Source organism: Ptychodera flava, chromosome 4 (assembly GCF_041260155.1).
Source record: "Ptychodera flava strain L36383 chromosome 4, AS_Pfla_20210202, whole genome shotgun sequence".
NCBI classification, from domain to species: Eukaryota; Metazoa; Hemichordata; class Enteropneusta; family Ptychoderidae; genus Ptychodera; species Ptychodera flava.
Genome location: NC_091931.1, coordinates 19,427,752 through 19,442,337, shown reverse-complemented (window position 1 = coordinate 19,442,337; position 14,586 = coordinate 19,427,752). Strand labels below are relative to the sequence as shown.

Sequence of the window (14,586 nt, the reverse complement as noted above, 5' to 3'; positions counted from 1 at the left end):
ATTTGATCAGTTCTGAACAATTTTTGAAATCGGAAAAGCAGCAATATGGTGTTGCATGATCTTGGAACATTCCACTAACCATTACGAGACAGTGATATTCACGTTACACTAAGCAACAAGCTACAAGTACACAGATAATGGCTGCATCACATGAAAGAAAACCGTAGCAGAAGAGAAGAGGCAAAAAGCACAAAGCTTTATTGATAATATTTCAGTATTTATTAAAGTTGTATTGTGAAGTGAGAAAAAAAGCATCACATAGAAACACAGGTATTACAAAACAATATTGCCAGCAGATACACTGTGATATTACACAACACATGAAAAAAAGGTATATTAAGTGATCAAAAACTTCTTGTACACAGTTCATTGCAAGTTCCATCAATACAAATACTGGATCACTTACTTTGCATTCAAGTTGGCAATACAATAATCTTATGGTGTCATGTAAAATGCCCTTAAATAATAAAAACTTATCACATCAGTTTATCATAATGCTCAGATCATTAGTTCTTCAAGTTCAAGCCGTGACATAAACATGGGAACATTCACTTTGTACTCATTCCTATCATCTGAACTTTCAAGGTATCAAAATGGGATTACAACTTCTCAGTAATTTTACTGATGATTCTAATGCTGCATTTCATACTCACTGCACACCCAGATGACATCGCAAATCAGAATTCTGTCTTTGGCTACAACCGTGGAAGTAACGTCTTCAAAGTAAACAGTTCATTTGTATAGTGTTGTAAGTACATATGAAAAAGTACTGACTGCAAAAAAATGACAACAGACAGATAGCCAGACAGAGATATTGTCCAGAAAATATGGTTCAACTTTAATTTTTTGCCAATACTTTGAAAGTACTTGAAATGTGATTTGGGATTAATAAGTGTATGTGCAGAACGTTTCTATTGCATTTCATGTCATTGGCTTACCCCTTTCCTGCTCCAGTATAAATTTAATATTTCAATAGGAAAAATATTGTTATACCAAAGTTCTTGGAAAATGTTTGAAGCTACATTTATCATAAACCACAGATAAACACAAGAGGAGTATCAATGATCAAATCTAACAAAGATACAAAGACCATTTGACCTTTGTAAAACTACTCTAGTGTTCCTGAAGCTGTATCTTCCAATCATTCACAATGCCCTACATGCAGTTCTGTTGTCATCGTTTTATTTGGTAGCTTACTGCAATACAAGCATGGCTGGACCACACATCCAAGCTGGAGATTTGAAGATACAAGACCATACACCATCAAATTTGCTAACCAAAAGCTGAATATATGGTGTGTAGCTTTTGACATTTTTTTATATTAAAAAGTCTCAGATTGGGAAAAATGATGCTGCATGTGTTGCTATTGGTAGAAAAATCATCCAGTTTAGGTATGTATTCATTCATGGCCCTTCAATGTGAAGGGACCATGATGCATTGCTTTCAAGTTTATTTGCAATGTATGATAGCTAGTATTGTACATGCATGTGCTTCATGAACTCTACAGCATGTGAGTGCCATGGTCAGAAAATTGTAAAACTCAGCTTGGTTATTAAACCTCTCCTTTGCAGGGATGGGGATTTAGCCAAGCGGGTTTTACTGTTGATGTCTTTGCGAGGTGAATGGGTGCCATGAATTGTGAATTTGAATCTGATTGAGAATTTACCAAATCACACATATATAAACCCTGTATATAACTATGATTTTTTTGTCAACTCTTTCACCACCAACCTTTGGTTTATCCCCATTGTTTCAATGGGATGGGTAGACTCATACACTGTGTCACGGAGGGGAGTGGGTGGGGGGAGGGGGGTAGTGAAAGGGTTAAATCAGAGGCTAAAAACAACAAATGAGTTTATCTCTCTTTTGCATTGCACACCTTGAGTATCAAGCAGATGAAATTTACAAATGACAACTGAAGCACATGGAATGATATTTCGAAAAATGCCAGACTGGCAATTCATTTGATAGAAAAACCTGCATCACACATACAGTCACTGTATGATGAACAAATTCATTTGTCATTACATCATGTTTTCTTTCTTACAGGGAAAGTCACAACATGGCTATTTGAACTCTCACAGGGAAAAGTCATTGAAATTGTCATTTCCTTTCACAGATAGGTCATGTAGATCATGATTGACAGCAAATTCTGTTTCAACAATTTTTCCTTATCATCAATTGCATTTATTATTCTGTATCTCAGTAAGTAGCAAAGTTATGACTTTGAATTTACCATATTTGAATACTCATACATGAGAAATTAAAATATCCAAATTCAAACAGGTGATGTTGTATTTACTGATTGCACATCGGTCAGGTCATCCCCTAGATATCTGTCCTTATCATTTTATTCATCAAAGCATTGTTTGAAGAGCAATCACACATTTTTATTTTTCAGATGTTGAAAGCTGTCCAGAGTGACTTGAATTGCATTGTCCAGACTGACCAGCGGTGTGTACCCGAGTTCGTCTTTGGCCCGCTGACAGCTGTAGTAGTGGTGAGTTCCGGCCAGCGCCATTCTCATCGGGGTAAAGCTCGGTTTGATGACGATGATGGGTTTGAGGATGAAGCATATGAGCTGAACCAGCAAGGCCATGTAGTACATGAGGTAGTACGGTAGATTGAGCCATGGTGCAGGGTACCCAAGACCGGTTATCAATTTGGTCAGGAATGTCCAGAAGTAGATTGGTTCGTCATTGGTTATGTGATATGCCTGAAAAAAGTCATGACAAGTTACAAGTGACTAATACACTACCAAATGAGTGCTGAAAGGCCTAAATCAGAACAACACCATGAACATTCTAGCAAGTTGAAGTATTTGGAATCTATTTACAGTTACATATCATTCAAAACAGCGTTTGTGTGTATATACATCTGTGCATGGACATAGCTGTCAAAATGATCAACCACATGAAAACACACTTTACTCTATCAGAACTATCAGGTTTAATATCAGTAAATACTTCTCTACCATGATGGGTGTGTAGTGACACACAAAGTTTACAATAATTCACTTTTGCTCAAACTATACCAGTACACAGGTTACCATTACTCTGCATAATGGAAGATAATCAGGCAAAGCTAAAAACACATCCATAAAATTATAACATCCAATTGTAAGGTAACTTACGAACACATTTTGGTTCAGAGGAAACATACCTTTCCACAGGTAACAGAATCTTTGTTGAGACTTTCAGCAGCCAGTATATGACCATGAACCACATTTTCAACATATGTAAAGTCTACTAAGTTTTTACCATTTCTGTGAATTTCAAACAAAAGATGAAAATTAGACAACAATCAGTAAATTGCATCCTGCAAATGTAAGAAAATGTCACATGATATTAAATTTGATTTTATGCAATTATAGGTAGATTTACCGTTTCATCAGTAAATGTTTGTGCACATGTAGTATAACTTAAATGATTACCATATCGGTAATTTCAAGTACAGAGAATATAAATACCAGTAAAGTTTATGCGGTAGAGAGTATGGTAAACAGACCAAATGAACGGTGCACATTAGTAATTACTAGTTCATATACATGAAGCCATAAAACTCAAGTAAACAAACTGGGAAGAAAAACGTTTTGTTGGTTGATAAAATTGGATGATATGTGCAATTCTGTAGAACCGTAGCATATATATAATCCCAACAATGCTGCATACAACAAGACACTGACCAGTGCGTTATTGTCACACGTGGATTGTGTATCACAATATAGAAATTGATCCTACAACATGTCAGCTAACTCTATGGAAAGAATACTGCATTACCCGATGATGTACTTGGTTTTTCCAGCTTTGGCCATTTCAATAGTTGTAGGCAGCATCTGTTGATCTCGTGGACCAAATATACCATGTGGTCTGATGGCTACCGTGAAAAACTCTTCAGAAGGGTTATTAGCAGCAAGAACCACCTGCAATCAAAACAACATAGGGTACAAGCATGAGAGATGATGATTATCATGCAAAATGCATGCAGTTAGAGTTTTTGTATGTCTTTGTTCTATTTCAAGTGTAGTCAAGTTTTGTATTGGTAACCAAGACAACACTCTTCAGGCTTGCCAGGTGTTTAAGTCAGATTTCGTGTATTTAACATTTTGTGGTTATAAACGGCAAGCGAGGGTATTTGGTTGCGGATATAAGACCTCTGGGGTGAAAATTAGCATATTTGGCGGGAAATAATCACCGAGCGAAGCGAGGTGATTATTTCACCAAAATATGTTAATTTTCACCCCAGAGGTCTTATATCCGCAACCAAATACCCGAGCGCACCTTTTATAACCTCATTATAATATGCTAAAAGTTAAAAACAAGTGGACAATTTCGTTATTTAGGGGCGAAGTTGGAAAGAGAGTTCAGGATCGCGGAGCGCCCAGCCTCATACAAACTCGAAAAAAGAACGTTTCAGAACGCGCGCGCGTGCACAGTTGAATTCATAAAATACGGTTACGCAACGCATTAGACATCGAACTTGAAGAATTTTACTCCAAAAAACGCTCATAAAACTTTAAAAAATTACGTTGTTGTTACATGGCCTCCGCTGCTTACAGAAACTCTTCACATGTTGGTTCGTCAAGCTTCACTAGACTAAAATTATACAATCAAAATCAATCTGAAGCCATAGACTTGTTCGACATTATGGCGCGTTGAACTCTCAAGTTGGCATTCGAAATTTGCGCGAGCTCTAAAATGTTACGCGGCGCGCAGGTCTTCTTGTTGAGAATATAACCTGGGCTCCAGCCAATCAGATTGCCGGATTCCAGCCAAGCATATTATAATTTGTGTGAAACTGTGAGTATTACAATGATTGAAAATGCCACAGTAGCTTTGAATGTAGACTGAACGATGTCAACGTAAATCTAGGGCAGTCCTTGCACTCTTTTCATTTCTGAAAGTTTGTGGTGTATTTTAATCAGTACTCCTGTATTGTACTTGATCCTTCTCCACACAAAGTCAACTACAATTTGATGTACTTGACACACCGTGACAGGACACCATTATCACAGCTTTATTTTGGTTGATTTGACACTCTCACAGTATTCATTGTTTTGAACTTGAATGCTGTTTTCAAAATGGAATTTGACATACTTTTAGACACTTTGATGGTATTGGTACATAAGAGAAACTAAACAAGACACAACTTGGCAAAAAAAGGGTTAACACCAATAACCTGGCAAAACAACTGATGGGATTTTTTAGATTTAAAAGTTTGGGCAGTGCAAACCTTTTCTTGTAGAATTTTGGTCTCTGTGTAGTAGTCGATAGGTTTGGATGCATAGGGTAGATCCTCTGATCCATTCTCTATGTCTTGACCTTCATACACTACACTGGCACTGCTTGTTAATACCAATCTCTATGAAGAAATATGGAAAAAAATTATAAAAGTGAAGTTTTATGAATCCTGTGTGCAAAGTTGCTTTTTCACTGCAATGGTTACATCCAATCTAACTATTGTACTTGGATCAGACCTGTCAACACACAGGAAAGTTTGAAATGGAAGAAATTAACACAGTTGTCAGGCGAGCATAACATAAACACCTAAAGGTAACACAGTAAATAATTTCATAAGGTATTTCATGATGGTGGGTTTGATCGAGTTACTGTTGGGAATTGTAATTTGTGAGCTTGTGAGAGACCATCTAAATAATGTGATCTTGCAGCATTACCATACAAAACACAACAGTGCAACAGACTTATAAATAGCATAGTTACATGTCATAACAGATAGGATGTGGAAAGCACATGAATGCACATGTATTTAATATTACATTGAAAGACTTAAACATTACATAAAAGTATATCACTGCTTGACTTTGAAGTCTTCAGACACATGGAACACTACATGCTTTTCATTTCTTACACGTTTCATGGAAACCTATAAGTATAAGAATGTCTCCATCACACATTAAGATGATAGCTACTGCTGTTTCTGTTATGCTGCTGCTTCCATCGTATCCAGTCTTGAACTTTGATTTGAAGGAATACTTCCACTGCTGTGTGCAAGATGTGATTTTGACAGTGCACACTTGCCATATTGACAAACTACAAACGATTCTGACACATTATAATATATATACTGCCCTCAAACACCACTGAGTGATGAGTTGATCATATGCTAATTCATGAATAAGTTTCTGTAAGACGTTACAGGGTGATTTTGTCATGAATAATTTAAAATATCAAAGCTTCACTTGGAGCAAAATATGAATTTTTGATGAAGTGTGGCTAGGCATGACATCAAATTTGAGCAGACGAATCCCCCATCAACAGGAGTTACCATTCATAATAAATGTGTATTCCTCGGGATGACAAATGTTATCTCTTCGGAACTCTCACCCACTTGTTTGAAAATTTATAACCTCTATAAATCTAGTCATACAACCTACAAGGTAGGTGATGCAAATCTTGATTTCATGTTTTGGCATTTAGACTTTGATAGACAGTTGTTTTCATCTTGTAACGGTTACCTATGAGTTTTAATGTGTGTTTTGACTACTCTCACCAAAATAATCCAACAATAACAGGATGTCTTTGGAGACTTTAAACATAAGATTGCATCGTGAGTATTCTGAGCCACATCTCCATAGCTGTACTACTTTGTTTGTGGTAACGTGAAGCTGAAAAAGTATTCAACTAAGCACCGTATACACATCGTTTTCAAAAGATACTGAATTTCAAAAGATAGACACTGCATAAAATATACCTTCATACAATGCCTAGCCACTTGTTGATATCATTTATAATGTCCAATATAAATGCAAAACCTCCAGGCCTTAATGGATTACCAGAAGCATCTAAGTAAGTACAACTTGCAAACTGGTAGGACTAGTAAAAATATGTACAGTGTATTAACAGTTAAACAATCCTAAAGACATCATTACCTTAACTCCACCTTTTTTACACGTTGCAATGACATTTTTTGTACCAGTAAAATTTACACGATAGAAGAGTTCTCTGTTGAAAAAAAGCATAATATGATATTTCTTGTTACTTCATAAAAGTGCACACCAATAAAAGAATAATGCAAATGGGTCATAGTCGAGTTTTGGGCCAAATTTTTGATGGGAGCTCTGCAAAATTGCTTACTTGTTTATCTGTCCAGGGTGATTGAATGACTGTATGATATTGTTTATGCAAAAAATAGACCAGAAAATTCAAGATTTTGGTCAAAATTGGATGTTGCATAACCAATAAGAGGAAAAGTTAGACTATGGCAAAGGACAGCAGTGATATTGAAAATCACATAGACCTGATAATGACAATTTCCAACAGATCATGATCTCTCATCATTTGATGTATATTAATGACACGTAAATCACTGACATTTAAGGGAGCAAAACTTTCAAATTATCAGCATTCAAAGTGGCCAAATTGTTGTTTTTCAATTTGCTAAAATGTCAACTGTAGGCAGGAAAGGTACAAGTTGTGATGATTCAAGTTACTAAACGAACTTACAACAGTGAAGACTGAGTCATTATGCCAAGACCTAAAAGTCTGCAGACATCTTTAAAGTTCTGAAAAAATCACAACTGCACTTGCTACAAAGTGGATTTAATATCTTTAAATAAAGAGTGGTGTGTGAATTTTAAGTAAGGCATTATTTAAGTGGAATTAACATTATCACATAAATCACATTATTTGAAATTTACACTTGAGGATGTTTACTTCTTAAATTTACAATGCCATACATGAAATTGCACAGTGACTTTCTAAAATCACTTGTGTGCATGCTAACGATACGACATACACAATTTTCATTTTGTTAACAATTAAAGTGCAAGTGAAATTCTCCTCTATACTACAGGTACAGTTAGGCTATTTTAATCAAATGCCTTTCAAAAGTTTAAAGACAATGTTTGTACTGATCACCGACCACAGACCACTACATGGACAATGCAACACACCACACCTTACATGTATAAATTGCTATGCTAGACATTACCAGTACCGGTAGTGACAGTGAGAGAAATACATACCTATTGTCACTGGCAGCAGCTGGAGATGCACAGTGGAATACTGCATAGACATCTTGGAGAGCAGGTAACAAGTCCTGTTGAATGAGAATAAGAATGGTGGCAATCGTTGAAACAAAAAGTCTACCATAGATTCGTTGGCAGAAATACAAGATCTACCTGTTATCTTACATCTTTGAAAGGGAAATTTCAAGATGAGCAATAGAAATTACATTGTAAATGCAAATCAGACATTGATTCAGTTTTCTATATTGACTGATGGTATTTTTCCAACAGGATACATTATTTCAGTGACTGTACATGTATTTCAGTGATTGATAGCCTGTCCAGCTAATACAATTATCTTGTTTCATATTTCTCAGATTGTCAGAGGATTATAACACGACTACTAAAGAATGCAGTCACTATTCAGGATCTGCATTCAAATCCTCATGACTTACTGATAAATTCTTTGAAAAATGAAGTGAAAATACCGGTACATTGATCAAGGCTGAATGTGAGCGTCCATCATCAAAGACATAATCCACAAAACTTTGATGAATTCCTGCATCTTTGCATTTGGCAGTCGTCTATGAATTAAATTTTGTGATGATGCTATTTACAAAAAAACAGATTTGTGTTTGAGATTTGTGAAATGAAAATGTCACAGGTTGCACAGCAATCACCCTTTTCATGGAAATTCCTACAACAAGTAGGTGCTTAAGATTATGACAAATCACATAAGTTTATGCAATGTGACCTTGAACCTGAAAACATACTTCCAATAAACAAAGTCTACAGATACAGAGAAAAGCAATTCCAATAGGCACAAGTGGGCGGCTCTACTATTTTTGTCTTTTTTAATGGAATTTTTGATGTCAGATTATGACATTTTAATGAAGATGGATACTACCAGACTTATCTTTATTGCAAGTCTGGAGGCTCCTAAAAACACAGGTCTAGTATAGACAAGAAGACCTCCACTTCTTTTGCAAAATAAGCCTTGGTCTCTTCTGTACTCATTACCATACAAATTGGATATAGGAAAATGCCAAAGTTCAATTTTAACTACTTCACATATCTTAAACACGAGCTAAAACCATAACAAGGGGCATGGATTAGACACCACTTTCCTCTCAGAGTCTGTCTGAAATAGCAGAAACATAATATAAAACCATTTGTTTTACAATTACTTCTCTTGCAACTTCTTGGTCTACTTTTAATTGTAATTTCTACAGAGTCCCTCTCATTCATTTTGTATGACCTAGTCATTATGGTGTAGGTTAAAGGTATACAGTCATCTGTAATCTAAATATGCCCAAATATGGTCAAAGGGGCATTCCTTGGTATTCAAAATGTCCATGTGATGGCGCTGTTTTTAAAAATCGGCCACCCGCTTAAAATCTGTGATTGGTTAGATTTTCTCTTTCCATGGTAACTGTGGCATAATTGGAACAGTTGACAGTATACCTTTAATGTGACACAAATCAAATGCTCACCGTTTTTACAATTATCTCATACTTCTAGCAAAATGATTGATCTATGCAATGAAATGGAAACTAGGAAAACATCATCTGCTTTGCTGCAGGTCAGCTGCTATCATTGAGTCAAAGATGACATAGCCATGGACAGAGATAAACAAGAGAAAATGTTATCAATGGATTAAAATACCCACAATGCTGATAACTGAGAAAATGCTAAAATGTTAAATCAGATTGACTGTCACCTATCACCTCTGATTTACAGTGTTTATAGTAAATCTTAATGATCTAAATGCTTTGTGCTCAATTCTTGCTCAGAAATAATTTCAAAATATTTTAGTTTCTTATAAAATCAGTGCAATGTGTTTTTGTACAACATATTCAATGTTGTCTTGATGGGTTAAAGTTCGCTATGCATTTTGTTATTTATCTGCAAATTCCATCTAAATTCATGTTTTGCTCAGAAAATCTTTGATCGCAGCCATGCTTGTCCAAAATTCCTTTGTAAAACTTATTCCTATACATTGCTGTCATCAAAAAAAACCCTGCCAGAGTCTGTGACTTATAAATCTACTAAATCATGAGAGGATATTCAGCTCAAAAGTTCACTCTCAGTGTAACAACAGGCACAACCGGATTGTATTTGGCTTTATCTTCACTTAGCAAATCAGGGACGTAATATAAAACAATGCCATTCATAAACCTATGACAATTTTACAACAGCGAAAACAATAGATACCATGAACTTATATTACATCACTTTATTATTCACTTTGAGAATATGATTGAGCAAAATTGTTTGGTACAGCCAACAAAAATATACTGTTGTGAAAATGAGGGCAAACATTTACCTCATTTATATCCACAATTGTTCTGTGAACTATACACTACGATGGACTTCAAACTTGAAGTCACAGAAATACTCTGATATGAAAAGTTAGCCTGGACATGGAAAGCAAGTACCATAGAACAGTTCTGGCTGATATTTGTCCAATGTACTCAGCAAAGCTAAACAGATGTACTATGATAAAGTTTTTATGAAAAGCAAGAGTAATACAAATGTAATCTGGAAATAAAATAAAATATACAGTGGTATTGTCCATTTGTAGCATTTGCAATCCACCTAATTTTGATGTAAACAGTTAGTTTTTGACTCTGGATATACAGGCAGATTCTGAAGGTATGTCAACAAACCACCCTTCTCTTCTAAATCTGCCTAAGAATTCAGGGTCAGCTATTGACAGTTTCCATCACCATAACAATTGACAAAATATCTAAGGAATCCATGAGAAGCAAGACAAACGCAGCTACAGTATGCCATACCACAGCTGACCGGGTTTGGAATGCATGCATACTCCAGCTCAGAATGCAAGGGACTAAAGGTTGATCTTCAGGCCTTCAAATTCAGAACGCTGTCATAGCACAAGCTTTCCAAAAGAAACCATAACTTTTTTATTGATTTGACAAGATCCACACATAACTAGAAAGCATTTGCAAGCAAAAGCGAAGTTCCAGAGACCAGAGCAGCGGAAGAAACAAGACAATGTGTGACAAAGATAGCTGCAGAATGAAAGAGTGCTTTAGATATTAATATTCAGGGCTAATAGCAGTAAACACCTAGCCCTGCGTACGATGCTGTGTGTTCGCTACAGCTAATCGCCCCGCTCACCACAGAGCGGGGTGATTAGCTGTAGCGGAACACACAGCGCAGGGCTAAGTAAACACCATAATACAACTAAAAGCAAGGCAGTCCGGGGAATTACAGTACACAGATTACAAATGCCTACATGTACGGTAAAAACGCAACAGATACATACGGGGGCGACAACGCACGGAAATGTTTATCAGACGACATTCTCGCGAGCCAGAGCACTAATTTTCGCTAAGCTGACCTACGCAAAAATCAATCGCTTGACAGGTAGCGCTGAGTTGTTGCCGTAAAGAGGCTTGTGATTTACGACGATGATCAGACGAGAGGAACATCGGGCCTAGGCCGTTGAAATTGAGCCACATGCATTTTCATTTGATTAAAAGCACAGACTAAAACAATTTTCATTGCTATGTCGCTGTTTTCACAAGATACTGACCGTTTGATCTTGGAAAGTTGAGTTGCTTTTACGTGCAGCCAACGCATGCCGGTGCGTGACAGACACTGAGACAGTACGTTCACTATGAATGCCTAGCTCTGCATGGCAGGGCTGTCGGACAGTTTCTCCGCCAAAACAGCCGATTTTGAGTCCAAATTTTGCATTGATCATCGTTTTCGAGCACACCCACCTCGCCTAGGTATATGATGTGCTCAGCCGCGCTTGTAAATTTAGGGAAAGGCTAATTTTCTCTCTCTGTGCGAGCGAAGCGATCGATACGCGGCCATTGTTAATGTCATTCAACCCATGAGCATTCGGGCGAAACAGTATAGCGCCACGTACGGCGAGTATTTAGAGAAAAATAAATCAAAAAGCAACAAAAACAAAGCGAAAGAAAGCTAGAATTATTAATAACTGAACGCAATATGATAGTTGAGCAATGCCAAATAAAAAATAAATAAATAAACAAACAAGAAATGCCCGTAAAACCCGTCCGAGCTGAGCGATGACGTCATAAGCGTGTCGCAATGCATTCTGGGTAATTGAGGTAAAATTTGTGTATAGCATGTTCTATGGTAGTAAAACCGGAAATAGAGAAAGAAAGAAAGAAAGAAAGAAAGAAAGAAAGAAAGAAAGAAAGAAAGAAAGAAAGAAGGAAAGTGAGCAAAAACTAACAGTTCCAGAGCTGGTCTCTGGAACTAATTACAAGGTGTCACTAAATTAACATGTTTGTTTAAAGATGATATTAACAAGCAATCTCACTTTAATGTTGATCACAGCACCTGTCAATTGTGCTACAATTCTGTATACTGGTATCTGCAAAATGTTGTGAGGCAAATTTTTATTGTCTGTTACGAATTAATCTGCACCATATTCAAATGCTATATGGCTTTCAAAACGAATTTGAGCCAGGAAGTATTAATACTCTTATTGACAACAAATTAACAATGTACACCATCATATAAATACTAAATACATGGCTATGCAGCCCCTGTTGACAATCACAAGCTAATATTCCAACAAAATTTATCATGTACAGTATGAAACTGTCAGGGAATCATGTTTTCAAGATAATTCATGTTTCAGGAAACTTCACATTTGAGAAAACATGAATATACTACATTTTTAAATATCATTCCAAATTAAAATCTCATTTGCAATATATAATATTTGCCATACTTCTCTTGACGATTGATATTTGGAAAATATATGATTCATGACTGGGATTATGTCCTTTGCAACTACATGATACAGCAATATGGCAGTTTGCGATGATGTCATTGCTCTCTGATATGCAAAAATAAATATTTATCTGCAAAGTTACACACTTGAAAGACATTAACCACTCAGACTACCAGCTTCAACAACAACCACAACTGCGATGCTGACAAAATTTGCGCGCATTTCAAGCAAGTGTCTGATGTCACATGTGCAGCTATATTTAGTAACAAACCTGTAATTGTGAACAGCGCTATTGATAATTGGTAATGTGTGTGTGTGTGTGTGTATATATATATATATATATATATATATATATATATATATATATATATATATATATATATATATATATATATATATATATTTCTTATATATTCAACTTTACCTCCTCTGAGCAGAGATCTCCAGTGAAGAAAGTAACCCTATCATCCTCAAAAGTTTGTCTGATGTCAAATACTTGGACAGAGTATCCTTTGTCTAGTAACTTTTCCACAATATGTCTTCCAAGAAAGCCACAACCACCAATGACAGTACATATTTTGCTCTATTGAAAAAAATATATTAGGTAATTGATTAATCTGTGAAAAAAGTCATTGGGAAAGATTACTAAAATTAGAGAGTTTACAATACAACATCATAACATTTTCAGGCTTTCTCGGTACATTTGGGCAATCATGGCAACGCCGGCTGTCTTCCAAGCACCGCTACATTATCGGGGCCTTCAGAACTTGAAGGACAAAACATAAATATTATTCTGATTGAATATCAAAGTCTGACAGACTGTTATGTGTGATACATTGCAATGATACGGTAATTAAAATACATATATGATGATGCAATCTGATGTAAATCAGATGTAGAGTACGGCGACGTCTTCACTTACGCGGTATTTTCTTGCTGTCGCCTCAAGACGTCGCTGTACTCTACCCCTACATCTGTTTTTACTGTAATCAGATTGATGATGTATCAAGGCGTCCTTTCTCAGCAAAGTCGATTGAGCGCCACTGCACAGTACAATAAATTACCCACAATTCTCTTTGATTTGTATCCTTGCAGGTTACTTTTCTCATAACTTTTTCAGTTCTGTATGCAAGTAATAATGTGCAGCATCAGAATAATTGATAAATAATATCAAGTAAAAGCACGTTTAGAAATTTCAGTGAAAGTTTCCAAATAACCATTAAACACCCATGGAAGTCACGTTCTGCCATACTTTTTAGGCATCAAGTTATGATGAACTCATTTCTCTGAGAAAACTTAAAATGCAAATTTCTTTTGTAATTTCTATTGGAAAAAGTCAATATCCTTTTGTTTCAAAAAACAGGTGCAACTAGTCTCCTAGTACATTTCATCACATTATTCTGTATGGCTGAAGACACAATCAATGGAAAATTTTACAAAAATGCTATCTCCTCTCTCAATCTTGCATAATTTTCCAAATCATTTAAAAAGAGAATTAAGAAGAATGGTGTCCTTAAAAGTACGTTTTCAGAATTTTTACAGCTAGTCTATGAATTTGTCTACAGATGAGAGACCTGGTAGGCTTCTCTGGGGAATCTCTGAGGATACAAATCATAATGAATTACGGGAAATCTACAGTACTGTGCACCGAGAGACTGTGTGATTGAGCGGACACGCCCACGCCAACTCGAGACAAGTAAAAAAAACTAGTAGCACCATATCTCTAGAAAAATTATGCAACGTTCTGTTAGATACAATCGAACGGCTGTGAATGCTTGTGCATCATGATGACTTTTAATAAAAAAGTTGTGAATAGTCTGCAGAGTACCGGTAGCTGTGTACACACGTCGTGCAGAATGAATCACGGCCAGCAGCC

General features: G+C 36.1%; 1 protein-coding gene across 1 annotated transcript in view; it reads right to left on the bottom strand.

Annotated features, from left to right (window-relative positions):
- Window positions 1-196: 196 nt before the first annotated feature.
- Window positions 197-14,586, bottom strand: part of LOC139131125 (sterol-4-alpha-carboxylate 3-dehydrogenase, decarboxylating-like) — a 14,697-nt gene continuing 307 nt past the window's right edge. Inside the window, exons 2-8 of the mRNA XM_070697075.1 lie at window positions 13,135-13,293; window positions 7,985-8,058; window positions 6,890-6,962; window positions 5,233-5,361; window positions 3,780-3,922; window positions 3,163-3,265; window positions 197-2,716 (exon numbers count right to left, since the gene is read on the bottom strand). Coding sequence (XP_070553176.1) covers window positions 2,381-2,716; window positions 3,163-3,265; window positions 3,780-3,922; window positions 5,233-5,361; window positions 6,890-6,962; window positions 7,985-8,058; window positions 13,135-13,293 — 1,017 coding nt within the window. The 3' untranslated portion in view covers window positions 197-2,380. The remainder of the gene's footprint in view (window positions 2,717-3,162; window positions 3,266-3,779; window positions 3,923-5,232; window positions 5,362-6,889; window positions 6,963-7,984; window positions 8,059-13,134; window positions 13,294-14,586) is intronic.